This window comes from Spermophilus citellus (assembly GCF_964194105.1).
Source record: "Spermophilus citellus genome assembly, chromosome: 1".
NCBI lineage: Eukaryota > Metazoa > Chordata > Mammalia > Rodentia > Sciuridae > Spermophilus > Spermophilus citellus.
Genome location: NC_138182.1, coordinates 75,824,005 through 75,840,847, shown reverse-complemented (window position 1 = coordinate 75,840,847; position 16,843 = coordinate 75,824,005). Strand labels below are relative to the sequence as shown.

The 16,843-nt window shown below is 36.6% G+C and overlaps 1 protein-coding gene across 2 annotated transcripts in view; it reads left to right on the top strand.

Annotated features, from left to right (window-relative positions):
• MPHOSPH8 (M-phase phosphoprotein 8) overlaps positions 1–16,843 on the top strand; it is a 51,401-nt gene that overhangs the window by 6,379 nt on the left and 28,179 nt on the right. For both annotated transcript variants that reach the window (XM_081292201.1, XM_081292200.1), the window contains exon 2: positions 10,445–10,600. In XM_081292201.1, coding sequence (XP_081148327.1) covers positions 10,445–10,600 — 156 coding nt within the window. The remainder of the gene's footprint in view (positions 1–10,444; positions 10,601–16,843) is intronic.

The window sequence follows — 16,843 nt, the reverse complement described above, 5'->3', positions numbered from 1 at the left end:
TTGTGGGGTCGGGCTCCAAATTCCTTAATAGGACGCCCATAGCCCAAGAGTTATGTACAAGAATAAACAAATGGGACTGACTTAAACTAAAAAGTTTTTTCTCAGCAAGAGAAACAATAAGAGAGGTAAACAGGGAACCTACATCCTGGGAACAAATTTTTACTCCTCACACTTCAGATAGAGCCCTAATATCCAGAATATACAAAGAACACAAAAAATTAAACAATAAGATAACAAACAACCCTATCAACAAATGGGCCAAGGACCTGAACAGACACTTCTCAGAGGAGGACATACAATCAATCAATAAGTATATGAAAAAATGCTCACCATCTCTAGCAGTCAGAGAAATGCAAATCAAAACCACCCTAAGATACCATCTCACTCCAGTAAGATTGGCAGCCATTATGAAGTCAAACAACAATAAGTGCTGGCGAGGATGTGGGGAAAAGGGTACACTTGTACATTGCTGGTGGGACTGCAAATTGGTGCGGCCAATATGGAAAGCAGTTTGGAGATTCCTAGGAAAGCTGGGAATGGAACCACCATTTGACCCAGCTATCGCCCTTCTCGGTCTATTCCCTGAGGACCTTAAAAGAGCATACTATAGGGATACTGCCACATGAATGATCATAGCAGCACAATTCACAATAGCTAGACTTTGGAATCAACCTAGATGCCCTTCAATAGATGAATGGATTAAAAATCTGTGGCATTTATACACAATGGAGTATTACGCAGCACTAAAAAATGACAAAACCATGGATTTTGCAGGGAAATGGATGGCATTAGAGCAGATAATGCTAAGTGAAGCTAGCCAATCCTTAAAAAACAAATGCCAAATGTCTTCTTTGATATAAAGAGAGCAACTAAGATCAGAACAGGGAAGAATAACATGAGGAAAAGATTAACATTAAACAGAGACGAGTGGGGTGGGAGAAAGGGAGAGAGAGGGGAAAATGTATGGAAATGGAAGGAGACCCTCATTGTTACACAAAATTACATATAAGAGTTTGTGAGGGGAAAGGGGAAAAAAAAAAACAAGGGAGAGAATTAAACAACAGCAGATGGGATAGAGAGGGAAAATGAGAGGGAAGGGGAGGGGGGATAGTAGGGGATAGGAAAGGTAGCAGAATACAACAGTCATTAATATGGTATTATGTAAAAATGTGGATGTGTAACCGATGTGATTCTGCAACTTGTATTTGGGGTAAAAAAGGGGAGTTCATAACCCACCTGAATCAAATGTATGGAAGATGATATGTCATGAGCTTTGTAATGTTTTGAACAACCAATAAAAAAAAAAAATGTGATGTTGAGGATCAAACCCAGGGCCTCACACATGCCTTGCAAGTGCACTACCACTGAGCTACAATTCCAGCCCCTGGGCAATGGTTTTTGACTGTTGTAATGCTAATCATCATTGAACCTGTCTCCTAGTATATTGTGCATGTACATTTCTCTTGGTATACAAACCTAGGAGTGGAATTTCTTGGTCATAGGTATATGTTTATCTTCAGCTTTTGTAAAGGTCGGGCGAACGTTGGAGGAAAAGACCACCAAGAGACTGTCTCATGCAACAGCAAATGGTTTTATTGGGGATCCAGCATGCTGGGGCTCAGAGCTCACTCCAGAGGAGCAGAGAACAAAGAGCCCCGAGAACAACTTGAGCAGGGTTTATATACATTTTTTAGAGAGGGCAGGGACTTTACATACATCATAGCCTCCTTTAACAAATCATCATACACCGTGGGAAAGTCAAACAACAACTCTCAAACATGATTAGCACATTCATTGGCGGGAACAGGTCGGGCCAGGGTGATAGGTCAGTCCTAAGGAGGGGTATACATTCAAACTGATTGGTTTAAGCCCTGAGGTGCATACGTGCTGAGCTGCACAGGTGTCCGGGTTGTTAAGCAACTAGGTGGTCAGGGGGGGATTTCGACACATCTAATGGGCAGTTCCGGGAATTGTCTTAACTGCCACAGGAATTTCAGGTTCTGAGTGCAGCTTAGGAACTTTACAAAACCTGGTCCTTCATATTTTAATTTAAATTTCTTTTATCCTTTCATTTTAAGTGGAAACTGTTTTTGAATATGGTTGTACCAATTTACACTACCACCAGTGGTTGATGAAAATTTTAATTGTATAGTTATATTTTTAACTAGTAGCGGTGGGTATGTAATGGTATTTTCTAGTTTTTGTTTGTATTTTTATAGATCTTAACATTAGTAATCAATGTTGAAAATATTGAACATCTTCTCTTACATTTATTGTTCAGTTGATTTTCTTTTATGGAGTACTTTTTCAAATCCCTTTTTTACCTGTTTCTTTTTTACTGATTTGTTGGAGACTTTTACATACTCTGAATTCAGTTCTTCCGTATGTTAAAAATCGTGTGTGTGTGTGTGTGTGTGTGTGTGTGTGTGTGTGTGTGTTGGGGCGTACAAAAGGAATTGCACCCGGGGCCTTGAGCATGCCAGGCAAGTGCTGTGTTGTTCAGCTATATTCCCAACCCCTAAATAGCTGGAATTACAGGAATGTACCACCTTGTCTTTAAAAATAATAATAATAATAATTAGGAATGGGGTTGTGGCTCAGTGGTAGAGTGCTTGCGTAGCATGTGTGAGGCACTGGGTTTGATTCTCAGCACCATGTATACATAAATAAATAAATAAATGTCCACTGATAACTAAAATATATTTTTAAAAAATTTTTTTAGTTGTAGATGGACGATACCTTTATTTTATTTATTTACTTTTATGTGATGCTGAGATCGAATCCAGTGCTTCACGCTTGCTAAGCAAATGCACTACCACTGAGCTACAACCCCAGCCCCTATATATATTTTTTAAAAAAAAAAATAATTAATTTACTTTGTAGTGCTAGGGATGGAAACCTAGACCTTCCGGCTTGGTAGACAAGTGTTTTACCATGGAACCATACTACCCACCCCAAATCTTTCTTGTAGTAATATTTAATCTTAAGGCTTGATGTTGAGTACTTTTTGTGTCTTATTGAGAAATCTTTCTGTATCCTACATATTTTCTGTGGTTTTCTTTTCTAGGAGCTCTATTTTGCCTTTCACATTTTGTGTTTATACTTAACTTAGAAATGATATTCTACATAGTATAATACAGGGGTCAGGTTTTATGAGGAAGTCCTTATTGTTGATTTTTAATAATGCCTTGGAAGTTGTAGGGTAAACATGCCACTTTGCTTCCAGGGTGTTGTGGTTTGAATATGAGGGATCTGCCAAATGTTCCCATGCTGAGGCAGGAGGTGAAATGATTATGAGACCTGTGACCTGATCAGTGGATTAATCCATTTAGTCCATTATCTGGATTAATAATTTTATGGAATGACTGGGTGATAACTGTAGGCAGGTGGGATGTAGCTGGAGGAAGCAGGTCTCAGGGAACATCTTTAGAAGGGTGTATCTTCTCTGAAACCCATTCCCCACCTTCCTCTGCTTCCTGGTTGCCTTGAGATGAGGCAGCTTTCCTCTGATCTACTCTTCCTCCAAAATGTTTTGCCTCATCACAGTCCCAGAGTGACGGAATCAGCTAACCATGGACTGAATCCATGATCCCCAAATAAATTTTTTATTTTCTAAGTTGTTCTTGTCAGGTATTGGTTACAGGGATGAAAAATGGATTAATACATGTGTTAAAAACTTTTGGGATTTTTATTAGGATTTGCATTGAATCTCGATATATTTAAGGTCAGTTTCTTTCAATAATCTTATACCTTTCTAGGTAGAAGTCTTTATAACTTTTTTAAAATTTATTTTTAGTTGTTTGAGAAAGTATTCTTGTGTTGCTCAGGCTGGCCTAAAATTCTCTGTCCTCCTTCCCCAGCCTGTGGAGTAACTGGGATTATACAGGTGTGTTTAAGATTAATTTCAGTTTACTTGAATTTTGGTCAGAGAATTCTCTATGTTATACTCTTTGAAATTTATTCAAACTTTTTTCTCCCCACTACTGAGGAGTGAACTGAGGGCCTTGCCCACCCTAGGCACATGCTCTACTGCTCTAGCATTGTTCTATATCCCCAGGCCTTTTTTTTTAATTTAATTTTTTTTTAGTTGTAGGTGGACACAGCACCTTTTTATTTTATTTGTGTGGTGCTGAGGATCAAGCCCAGGGCCTTACACATGTGAGACGCATGCTTTACCGCTGAGCCACAGCCCCAGCTCTCCCCAGGCCTTTTTATTTTTATTTTGAGACAGGGTCTTACTAAGTTGTCCAAACTTGGAATCTTACTGAGGTAGCTGGGTTATAGGCATGTGCCACCAAGCCTGGTTGAGACTCCCTTCCTTCTTTCCTTTTCATTTCTTCTTTCCATCCTTCTGTGCTGGAAACCTAGGGCCTTAGGTATGCTGGGCAAGTGGTCCACCACTGAGAGCTACATCCCCAGACCTTCCTTTCTTTTTTTTTTTTTTTTTTTTTTGAGATGGGGTTTTGCAGTGTTGCCCAGGGTAGCCTTAAACTACTAAACTCAAGTGATTCTCCTCCTTCAACTTACAGAGTAGCTGGGCATGCCCCAATGTGCCAGGCTTAAGCATTAAATTTATGACTGTATTCATAGTAAAGTTTACTAGTTTTTTGGCTACTTTATTTTAATTATCAGAAAAATTGTAATAATTATATAGGATCTCTTATATATCTTCACCCAGATTTCCCAGTTATTAATAATATATCAGGGCTGGGGTTGTGGGTGACTCAGTGGTAGAGCACTTGCCTAGCATGCATAAGGCACTGATTTTTCAGCACCACATAAAAATAAAGATATTAAAAATAATTTATCATATTTGCTTTATTTTTTCTGGCCCACTTGATATTAAGTATTGTTTTTAAAAACTACATTGAATGACAAATTTGCATTTTATCTTATTTTATTTTGCTGGGGATAAAATCCAGGACCTTGCACATGCTATGCAAGTGCTTTACCTGTGAGCTACATCCCAGTGCCAGAATTTTTACTCACGTACACGCAAACAATATCATACATTCCTGTGACCTGTTATTGGTAAATTAGCATATTTCTATACTCTACAATAACGATATACTTCTTCCATATTGCTTTCTTTTAGGCAGTATTTCATACTACTAAGATTACTTTTCTTCCCCATTCCCTTATAATTTAAGTTTCTTAAACAAAAATACTGTCTAATCTGTTTTAGTTCTTCAATTTTAACTAACCTTCATAAATGCTCTTACATTCTCATCTGATATAACATTGTTCTCCCCCCACTTAGTTATTGTTGCTAAATTATAAAACATTATTGATGTTCCACAGATGACAGAATGATTGAAGGAGTGAGTATGACTGTTATGGGTTGCATTCGAGGTGTCCCCCAAAAGCTCATGTGTGAGACAATGCAAGAAGGTTTAGAGAAAAAATGATTGGGTTATAAGAACCTTAATTGAATCAGTGAATTAATTCCCTGATGGGCATTGAGTGGTAATTGAAGGCAGGTGGGATGTGGCTGGAGGAGGTAGGTTCTATATATAGCTTTGGTGGCTTTGGTACTATGTATTTGGCAAGTATAGGTGTCTCTTTGCTTTCGTCATGTGAGCCTCCTCCTTCCACCATACTCTTCCATCATGTTGTTCTGCCTCACTTTAAGCTCCAAGGAATGGGGAGCCTGCTGCTGTGGATTGAAACCTCTGAAACCATGAGCCCCAAAATATACTTTTTCTCCTCTACAGTTGCTCTGGTCTGGTTCTTTAGTCACAGCAGCGAAAAAACTGACTAAAACAATGACTGAACTGGACACCTACCTGTAATCTTAGCAGTTCAGGAGGCTGAGGCAGGAGGATCATGAGTTTAAAGCCAGCCTCAGCAAAGTCAAGGTGCTAAGCAATTCAGTGAGACCCTGTCTCTAAATAAAATAGAAAATGGGGCTGGTTTTGTGGCTCAGTGGTCAAGTGCCCCTGAGTTCAGTCCCCAATATCTGCTCCCCCAAAAGACTGAAAGGTAAAGTGACATATCAGGGTAGCACAGAGCATGGAGTTGGGTTCTTTGTCTCATGAATTTGAAGAATAAAATCCACAAAGGGGAGAGCAAAGTAACAGGATTTATTAGAGTAATAGAAAGCAGATCTCCCAAAAAGAGATACTCAGGAGCAGCTGTTGTCTAATAGTTTATATAGAATTGTAAGTTTAAGAAGTTAGCCCCCTGCCCAACCCTGGGTAAGGCATTCTGTGTCCATGAGGTATTCATGCAGCCTTTAGTATAATCAAAATATTAATCAGGCATTTTTCTTTCTTTGAAGAGGCATGGACTTCCTCAAATGTCCTGATTTAAAAATAAGTTTTTTTGTTAAGTTTCTTAGCAAATAACTACAGGTGCCCTTTGTGTTCTACTGCCCTAGAAGTTACCCAGGGGCCCATCTCCCTATCCTCCCAGCCTTATCTCTTCCTCTTTTTTTTTAAAGAAAGGAAGACTTTTTTTTTTTTTTAAAGAGAGAGTGAGAGAGAGAGAGAGAATTTTTAATATTTATTTTTTAGTTCTCGGCGGACACAACATCTTCGTTGGTATGTGGTGCTGAGGATCGAACCCGGGCTGCACGCATGCCAGGCGAGCGCGCTACCGCTTGAGCCACATCCCCAGCCCATCTCTTCCTCTTAATGTCATCAGTTCTTGGCAGTCAGCTTGGAACATTATTTAGTTATTTGTTTTTGAGATAGGGCCTTAACTGTGTTGTCCAGGCTGGTCTTGAACTTCTGGACTCAAGGGATCTTCCTGCCTTGGCTTTCTGAATAGCTAGGACTATAGGTGTGTGCTGCCATATCCAGCTTGTGAAGTTTATTGCTTTAATGGTAGTATAAATAAAATCAGGCTCCTATTAAATATATTGCTATATGGTGTTCTGCAATTCATTTGGACAACTGTGTTGTATGTTCTTGCTTCTCAGTGAGATTGCGAATTGAGCAGAAAAGATACACCAGAATCTGGAGAAGCAAACATTTGGAATATGACAAAGATTTAATAACCATGAAGTATTAGAAGGAAATTCTCATCATGCATACCTGTAACCCCAGCAACTCAGGAGGCTGAGGCAGAATGATTTTTGCAAGTTCAAGACCAGCCTGAACAATTTAGTGAGCCCCTCAGCAACTTAGCAAGAACCTTTCTCAAAAAATTAAAACGACTGGGGATGTGGTTAAGTGATAAAAGACCCCTAAGTTCAATCTTTAATGCATAAAAAAAGAAAAGAAATTCTTAAAAATGAGCAAGAAAAATGGGCAAAAGATACAACAGGTAAATAAAGGTCTTTTTTTAAATTGTGGTTATATCACAAAATTAGCCATTTAGCCACTTTTAAGTATACAATTCAGTGACATTAATTACATTCCCTGTGTTGTGTAACCATCACCATTATTTCCCAAACCCAGACACCCATTATCCTAGAGACTCTTACCATTAAACAGTAACTTCCCATTCTTTCTCCTCCCTTCCCCTATTCCCCAGTAACCTCTACTTTCTTTCTTAGTGAATTTGCCTATTGTAGGTACTTCATGTGTGAAATAATAAATATTTGTCTTCTTGTATCTAGCTTATGCTTAGTTCACTTAGCATATTTTCAAGGTTCATTTATGTTGTAGTATATAACAGGATTTCCTTACATTTTAAGACTGAATAATATTCCATTGTATGTATTGCATTTTTTTTAGGGTTTTTTTTTTTTTGGAGCGGGGGCAGGGGCACCGGAGATTAAACTCAGGGGCACTCAACCACCGATCAAAATCCCCAGCCCTGTTTTGCATTTTATTTAGAGACAAGGTCTCACTGAGTTGCATAGTGCCTTACAGAGGCTGAGGTTGGCTTTGAACTTTTAGATCCTTCTGTCTCAGGCCTCCAGTGCTGCTGGGATTACAGTGCCCGACTATGTATTGCATTTTTTTTATCCATTTATTCACTTATGGACACTTGAGTTGCTTCCATCTTATTTTATTTTGGCTTTGTGAATAATGCTGTAGTGAACACTGGTATAAAATATCTGTTTGAGTCCCTGTCAGTTTTTTGGGGTATATACCTTTGTGTGAGGTTGCTGAGTCATAGGGTGACTCTTTAACTTTGTGAGGAACTGTTTTCTGCAGTAACTGTACTATTTTACATTTTCAACACCCATGTTTGGAGCTTCCATTTTCTCTGTATCTTTTCCAACACTAGTTATTTTGTTACTTTCTGTTGTTGTTTCAGTAATTTTCTGGGTGTGGAATGGTATCTCATTTTGTGTTATGATTTGCATTTCCCTAAGGACTCATGAGGTTGAACATCTTTACTTGTTGCTGGTTTGTATATCTTTGGAGAAGTAACTATTAGTCCTTTGCTGTCCCCCGCCCCCTGTCCAGTATTAGGGATTGAACCCAAGGGTGTTTTACAACTGAGCTACACCCTCAGCCCTTTTATTTTTTTATTGATACAGGGTCTCAGGTGCTGAGGCTGGCCTGTAACTTGTGATCTCTTTCCTTAGCCTTCCCAGTAGCTTAGATTATAGACATGTGCCACCATGCCCAGCCTTCCTTTGTCTATTTTTTTGAATTATGTTTTTTATCTTGCTTGTAAATTAAAGAGTTGTATATATATCTTATCTCATCCTGTGGATCTTTTCATTCTATTGGTCTTTTTGTCTGTTGGGCACTGGGGACTGAATCTAGGGTTTCACATATGCAAGGCAATTGTTTACCATTGAACTACATTCCAGCCTGTTAATGTCCTTTGATAGGAGAAAGATTTAATTTTGAGGAAGTACAAAGCATCTGCTTTATTTTATTTATTTTTCTTTTGTTTTGGATGCTCAGGGATTCCTGCAGTTCCATATAAATTTGAGAATTGGCTTTTCCATTTCTACAAACAAGGCAGTAGGAATTTTGATAATGGTTGCATTGAATCTGTAGATTGCTTTAGGTGGTAATAATCTTAAAATATTAAGTTTTTCTACCTAATAATACAGGATGATTTTCTACTTATTTTAGGCCATCTTTAGTTTTTTAGCAGTACTTTGTAATTTTTAGTGCAGAAGTCTTCAACCTCCTTGCTTAAATTTATTCCTAAGTATTCCTTTAGATGCTATTGTAAAATGGAATTGCTTTCTTAATTTCCTTTTTGAATTGGTTCATTGTGGGTAAATGATTTGTGTTCTTTTGTACTCTACATGTTTGTTGAATTTGTTTCTTCTTTTAGGTAACTTGCATTTTTTTTTTTTCCAAGTAACTTTCTTGTGGAACTTTTTGGGACGTTTTATATGTAGTATCATCATCTGTGAATACAGAGAGTTTTACTTCTTCCTTTCCAATTTGGATTTTTTTTTCTTATCTTTCTTTCTTTTTGGGTGGGGGACTGTTAAACCCAGGGTCTCACACGTGCTAGGAAAGTACTTTACCACTTCACCTGTATCCCCGACTTGTTTTGCTTTTTTTTTAAACTTAATTGATCTGTTGGGATTTATTTCATCAACCTATCAGGAATATACAAGGATGTTACAACTTTTTATATAAAAACAAAGTTTGAAACAATCACAATAATACTTGTTTTTTTTCTGTAGAAAGAATATTCTTTAATTTTGTTCTTTGCTTTTGTTTCATCTTTTTTTAGTACTTGGTTTATAAAAGGACAGTTTTGTTGTATTTATGTGATGAAACAGTCTTCAGTCACTAAAAATCATGTCTTTCAAAAATATTTTAAGGGGCTGGGGATGTGGCTCAAGCGGTAGCGTGCTCGCCTGGCATGCGTGCGGCCTGGGTTCAATCCTCAGCACCACATACAAAGGTGTTGTGTCTGCTGAAAACTAAAAAATAAAAAAAAAAATTTAAAAAATATTTTAAAAACAGCTTGATATGTGAGTGAAAGCAAGATTAATCTTTTTTTGGTGGAGGCTGTATTGGGGGTTGAACCTCAGGGGCACTCAAATACTGAGCCACATCCCCAGCCCTATTTTGTATTTTTTCTTAGAGACAGGGTGCTGAGGGTGGCTTTGGACTCAATCTTCCTATCTTAGCCTCCTAAACTGCTGGGATTATAGGTGTGCATACCACACCTGACCAAGATTAACCATTATAGTATTATATTTTTAATATCTTAAAAAGCACTAAACATGATTAATGCAGTAAGTAAAGAATGAGATAAAATTTTTATCCTTGGGTGACTTTTACTTGGTTCTTCCTATTTTTCATTGCTTTTCCAATATTATACATTGACTTTTTTACATAATCAGAAAATTAGTTTTTGGTTTGTAAAAAGTAGATCAATAGTATTATTCTTTCTTAACCCATTTGCCTCAGGAGATGAATATATATAGTTTATAATATGATGTTAACTTCTATTTGAAAGTAGTTTTCAAGTTCTTTCATGTATTCTGAGCAGTTGTATTGTTTTTAGAAATGTAATCAGCTAATGGTATGCTTTATTTGCCTGCTTTTAATTTATACCACAGGGTAAAATCCTTTATAAAGTTCGATGGAAAGGATATACATCAGATGATGATACATGGGAGCCTGAGATTCATTTGGAGGACTGTAAAGAAGTTCTTCTTGAATTTAGGAAGAAAGTTGCAGAAAACAAAACTAAAACAGTCAAGAAGGATATTCAGGTATCATGTTTCTCTTTTGGCTTTTTGTATTTAAGTTTATGATGAATTTTACTGACATTAACTGTATAAAAAATATCTTACAAGTAATTAAATATGCAATAGTTTATTGTAAATTTCATATAGTTAATTTATTATCACAGACTGCTTTCAGTAATTTTTGCAGTACTTTTCTGTCTGTAACCAATCTGTAAATTGCATTTCACAAACTACTTTAGTCATTGTGTTAGTCAACTAACACTATAATGAAGTACCAGAGATAAATAACTTATAATAAACAGAAAAGATTTTTGTTTACTGTTCTGAAGGTTCCAGTTCAATATCACACAGACCATTCCTGTGGGGGTGTTGGATGGCAAAGGTGGGAAATGTGGAGGTGCCATCTGTTTGCCTTCATAAGCCAGGAATCAGGAAGAAACCAGGGTCTGCAATCCTTTTTGAGGGCATACCCTCAGTGACATAAGGACTTCCTACTAGGCCCCCACCTTCTTCCAGTGGCACCACCCTGAGGACTGGGCATCAACACATAGTTTTGGGAGAGATAGCAGACTTGAATGTTGGTTAATATTTTCTTTTAAGAGTGGGATAGACCTGTAACTCAGTGATAAGAGTGTTTGCATCAAGGCCCTGGGTTCAGTCTCCAAGCACCTCAAAAGATAAAAGAAAAGAAAGAGTAACCTAAAAGAGAAGGAAACAAAGCCATATCATAATTTAACTATTTTATTGGCTATACACAGCTCTTCCTGATGGTAGTCAAGAGTAATCAGACGAACTCAGATGAGTCAAACTTCTGTACTTAGAAGTTTGGAAAAAGATTGGAAGGTGGACTGAAGTGGGATAATGTTAAACTCATGCACAAATTTTGTTATTTTTGCTGTATTAATTTTCCTCGTTATTTTATCCTTTATTCTGTCATTCCATGAATAATTGAGTTAGTATAATCTTATGAGTTTTTCCATTAACCTTTTACAAATTTATAATTTCTGTTTACAAATTTAACCAATTTGTACTCAACTTCTCATTTTTGCCATTAATTTTCTTTTTCTTCTTAGAAGTAATTGTCCTGGGCTGGGGTTGTGGCTCAGTGGTAGAGTACTTGCCTGGCATGTGTGAGGCACTATGTTCAGTTCTCAGCACCACATATAAATAAATAAAGTCCACTGACAACTAAAAAAATATTTAAAAAAAAGAAGAAGTAATTGTACATCCCTTCCTCCTTCTATCTTATATGCTAGGCAGCAGTCTACCACTAAGCTACATCCTTAGCCTTTTAAAATTTTTTATTTTGATACAACGGCCTCAAACTAGCAGTCTTCCTGTCTCAGCCTCCCAGTCATTAGGATTACAGGATCCTGTGTGCCACCATGCCCTGCCTGCCAAATATAGTCATTTCTTAGAATATTGGCAAGGACTCTTGAACATATTAGTTAGTAACTAACTTATTGTTAGTAAATACTTGATATTATTAGTAAAAACTTATTAGTAAATACAGTGAAGGCACACTGTATTTCTCACATAGGCAGCTGACTCTGGCTTATAATTTATTTTATTTTAGTGTTAGGTATCGAATTCACTGCCTTTACACACAGTAGACAAGTGATCTACCATTGAGCATCTCTAGCCCACTTATAATTTATTGTAAGGACTGAACATTGATTCCCTTTCTCCGTACAGTTGGAGATTTTTAAGAATACCTAGTGCAGGGCTGGGGTTGTGGCTCAGAGATGGAGCACTCAACTAGCATACGTGAGGCACTGGGTTCGATCCTCAGCACCACGTAAAAATAAAATAAAAATATTAAAAAAAAAAGAATACCTAGTGTTTTTTTGAATGGCCAAAGCTATATTAGGACCCAGTTCTGATTATGTGCAATGCTTACTAATGGTAATAATAGCACTAACAGAAGCAACTGGTATTTGCTGAACAGTAACTTAGATATGTACTACACACTGGGTTAGCATTCTGTATGGATTAAGGTTAGAAACTGAAGTTTACCTAAGTTAACTAGCCCAAGTTCACCCACTTTCATAGAACTAGGCAACTACACTCTTAACCATTATGCTAGGTTGTCTTTTAGTTTGGGCTCGTAGCTTGAAATCCAGTTAGAAGAGTGGAATTGCCGATTTTTAAAATTTATGCTATGGTGGCAGGACTTTTAATAGTATGTTTTTTTTTAAGTGAATGCATGTCCAAACATTTTTTACTTTTTTTAGTTGTAGATGGACACAATACCTTCATTTATTTATTTACTTACTTATATCATACTGAGGATTGAACCCAATGCTTCACGTGCTAGACAAGTGCTCTACCACTGAGCTACAACCCAAGCTCCATAATATAGTTTTTAAATTACCAACCAAAATGCTCAGTTTTATAATTTTTATAACAGAAACTCTTTAAAAATGAGTTCAGATTAGATTGTTATTTCCCCCCAATTTTTTCCTTATGTTGTATTTCATTTTTCTAGAATAGTTACTACTCCTACCTTCCCTGTTTCTTTCTGTTAAAGCATATACATGTACCCACATGTCTGCTTTATTAAGCAGTTGGTTTATATATAAAACTCAAAATTTAGGCCTTTTGTTCAAAATCTTTCTATAATATATTTCTTCCCTGTCTTTGTAAGAAATCTTTTAAAACTCTCAAGAAACGCTCAGTGGTAGAGCGCTAGTCTAGCATGTGTGAGACACTAGGTTTGATCTGAGCACCATATAAAGCTAAATAAATAAAGGTTTGTGTCCAACTACCACTAAAATTTTTTTTAATGTAAAAAAATAATATAATTCCCAGGTAGTCTTGTCATATGGAATATTAACTTTATGCTCCCTTTACATATGGTGGTGTTTAAATTTTCATTTATTAATTACTTTTTGAACCTCTGGTTAAAGCCAACTTGTGGTTCCTTTCTTTCTTTTTTTTAGTACTGAGGAGGATTTGGGGTGCTTTACCACTGAACTATATCCCACCACTCTTTTTTAAATTTTTTTTATTTTGTGACAGGATCTCATTAAGTTGCCCAGGTTGGCCTCAAACTTGGAATTATCCTGTCTCTGCCTTGAGTTCCTGGGATTGTAGGTGGGAGCCACCACACCCAACCTCCTCTTATTTTTAAATTATTGATAGACAAGTGTGTTTGAAGCTCATTCTTGAGCTTAAAAAGGATAAGAATATCCTAATTTTAGGAAAATACTTCTTTATTTGAAAGTTTCTTTTCCAAAGCTATCTTTATTTTATAAATAATTGAAACTTCCAGGCATTAATAACATTCTGAATTTTTAATTTATCTGACTGAAATATCTGTTTTCTTTATCAGCCTGTGAACTCTTTCATTTCCAAAATATTCAATTATTTACTGTATGACACTTGGGCCTAATCATTGAGGTTTTATAAGTGAATGGGCATGTGGCAAGAAATACATCTGGTCACTGGGCTTTTCCCTCTTTAGCAGAATCATTTGGCCATTTACAAACTTTGTTATTCTTTCATTGTAAATGTAAAAATTGAGTCAGTAAAAGAAAAATTGCATCATTCAACATCTCTTCATCTGTGTTCATGTGTGCCACAAATATGTACTACCTATTGCTCTCCAACATCTGATCCAGATTTCTTCCTCTTACTGATGCTTCAGAGTTTTTTGTTTGTTTGTTTGTTTGAATGTTTTAGAGGCATATCTTTCTGGCATGTTTTTTTTTTTTTTCTTCTTTTTTATAGTACTGGGAATTGAACCTGGGGCCTCATACTTGCTAAGAAAGTGTTCTACCACTGAGCTATATATATCCCAAGCCTTCTGGCATGTTTTTGTTGTTCTTAGGATTTTGTTGTTTTTGAACTCCAGTTCTATAACTTTCTCTTTTTTTTAATTTTTTTTTAGTTTTAGTTGGTATGTTGGTACAATATCTTTATTTATTTATTTTTATGTGGTGCTGAGGATCAAACGCAGTACCTCTCATGTGCAAGGCAAGTGCTCTACCACTGAGCTAAGCCCCAGCCCCATAACTTTCTTTTCTTTTTTTTTCTTTCTTTTTCTTTTTTTTTTTTTTTTAAGAGAGAGTCTCATGTTAAGCAGGCTGGCTCAAATTCTTGGACTCAAATGAACCTCTTGACTCAGCCTCCCAAATAGCTGGAATTACAAGGATCACACCACCACCATGCCTGACTTGTGACTGTGTTCCTTAGTCTTCTTTTTTCTTAACAATTTAACAAAATAGTCTATCCAAATCATTTAGTACTTTTATTTTTATATGAAATGACTTTTCCTCAAGTTTTAGAACGCAGAAGAAAATACGTTCTTTTTAGTTCCATGGCTCCTGAGCAGCTGCCTTTATTATGTATTGAAGGATTCAAAAATATGGCATTATTTTATAAGGGTTTTTTAAGATTCTGTTTCACCCTACCCCACCACCACTGACTTCTGAATTTTCCTTTTTTTTTTTTTTTTGGTACCATGGATTGAACCCAGGGGCACTTAACCACTGAGCCGCATCCCAATTCCTTTTTATGTTTTGAGACAGTCCTCACTAAGTTGCTGAGGCTGGCTTTGAACTTGAAATTCTTCTGCCTTAGCCTCTCATGTTGCTTGGATTACAGGCATGCACCACCATGCCCAGCTGATTTCTGGATCTTTTCTTTGTTTCTGTGCAGCTTTATCTGGAATCCAGTCATAGCAGTTTCTCCTCATTATGGCTTTCTGCAAGTGATGGGAGTGAGCTTGCTCTGGTTACTTTTTTTTTCCTTAAAAAAAAAAACAGCTGGGGATTGAGCCCAGGGCTTCATGTGTGCAAGGCAAGTGCGTTACCGCTGAGCTACACCCCCCATCCCACCTCCCTTTTCTGCGACTCTGGTTATTTTTGGGAGTTCATAGTGCATAATTCACTTATGCATAATTCACCTGGGTGAGGTGTTCTTCTCAAAGAACACCACAATCTCCTAGTGTTTGCTCTTTTCCCTTACTCTTATATAGGTATGTATAACTGTGTAGATCTTAAAGCTCTTAATAGTTTGTCCCTACCTATTTATATTCTGGAGATAATTTGCCACTTAATTTGTGAGTGTGTGTGTGTGTGTGTGTGTGTGTGTGTGTGTGTGTCTATCCAACACAGTATATGCTATACCACTGAACTACAATTCTGACCCCAACCACCTAATTTTGTTATAAATGGTGTCTGTGGGATTTTGTTTTGCAATTGTAGTTGCCTTGTTTTTTTTTTTTAATTTTTTAAAAATTGTTGATGGACCTTTATTTTATTCATTTATTTATACGCAGTGCTGAGAATCAAACCCAGTGCCTCACAAATGCTAGGCAAGTGCTCTATCACTAGACCACAACCCCAGACCAGTTGCTTTGTTTTTTATGGAGTGATTTAGGGAGATTTAAAAATTTAAGCCAGGCTGGAGATTTAAAAATGTTAAGCAGTTCCCTCTATCTTTTTAACCTTGGTGGCATCCATTTCTTAGGCACTGTATGTAAAACATTTTAAGTTTACCTGTCTTTTTTTCTCCTACTTTCCATTCTCCAGTTATTTAAGATAAGACAGTTTTGGGAAATGGGAACTTAAAATAGTTTTCACAACATTTTGTGTCTATACAAATACCTTATTCTTAATTACTTTTTAAATTTTTGGAATTGGAAAATATAATTTAATAGGAAATATTTAACATTTAATAATTAATCAGGGAAGTAAGATTTCTGTACAGTTTGCTTGGTCCATATAAAACTGTGAAATGTAACAGCAAACTTAAGAACATTCTGTATTTAGAAGTATTTAAAAATTTTTGTCTTTGGATTATAACTGCTTATAACAAAATGTGAAAATTACTTTCTTATATGTTGGGGAAGTTTGAAGTTAAAGTCATATACATGGGGCCTCCAGGGATTTGACATTTTCTATTTCTCTGTTCATCTATCCCATCCCTCTCAGGGTCTTACATGTGCCAAGCAAACACTCTCGCTGTGAACTATATCTCCAGCTCTTTTTAAACTTCTGTTTTGAACTTAAATCTCACTAAATTGTCCATCCTGGCTTCAAACTTAAGATCCTCCTGCCTCAGCCTCCTAATAGATGGGATTATGGGCATATACCTCCACATCTAGCTTGTATTTTACCATTTTTTTTAGTTGATGCTTATTATTACTATCAGGACCTATTTGCTAAATGAGATATAAGTAGTATCTTTTTTTTAAATTGGTGCATTATGGTTGTACATAATGGTGGGATTTGTTGTTATATATTCATACATGCACACAAT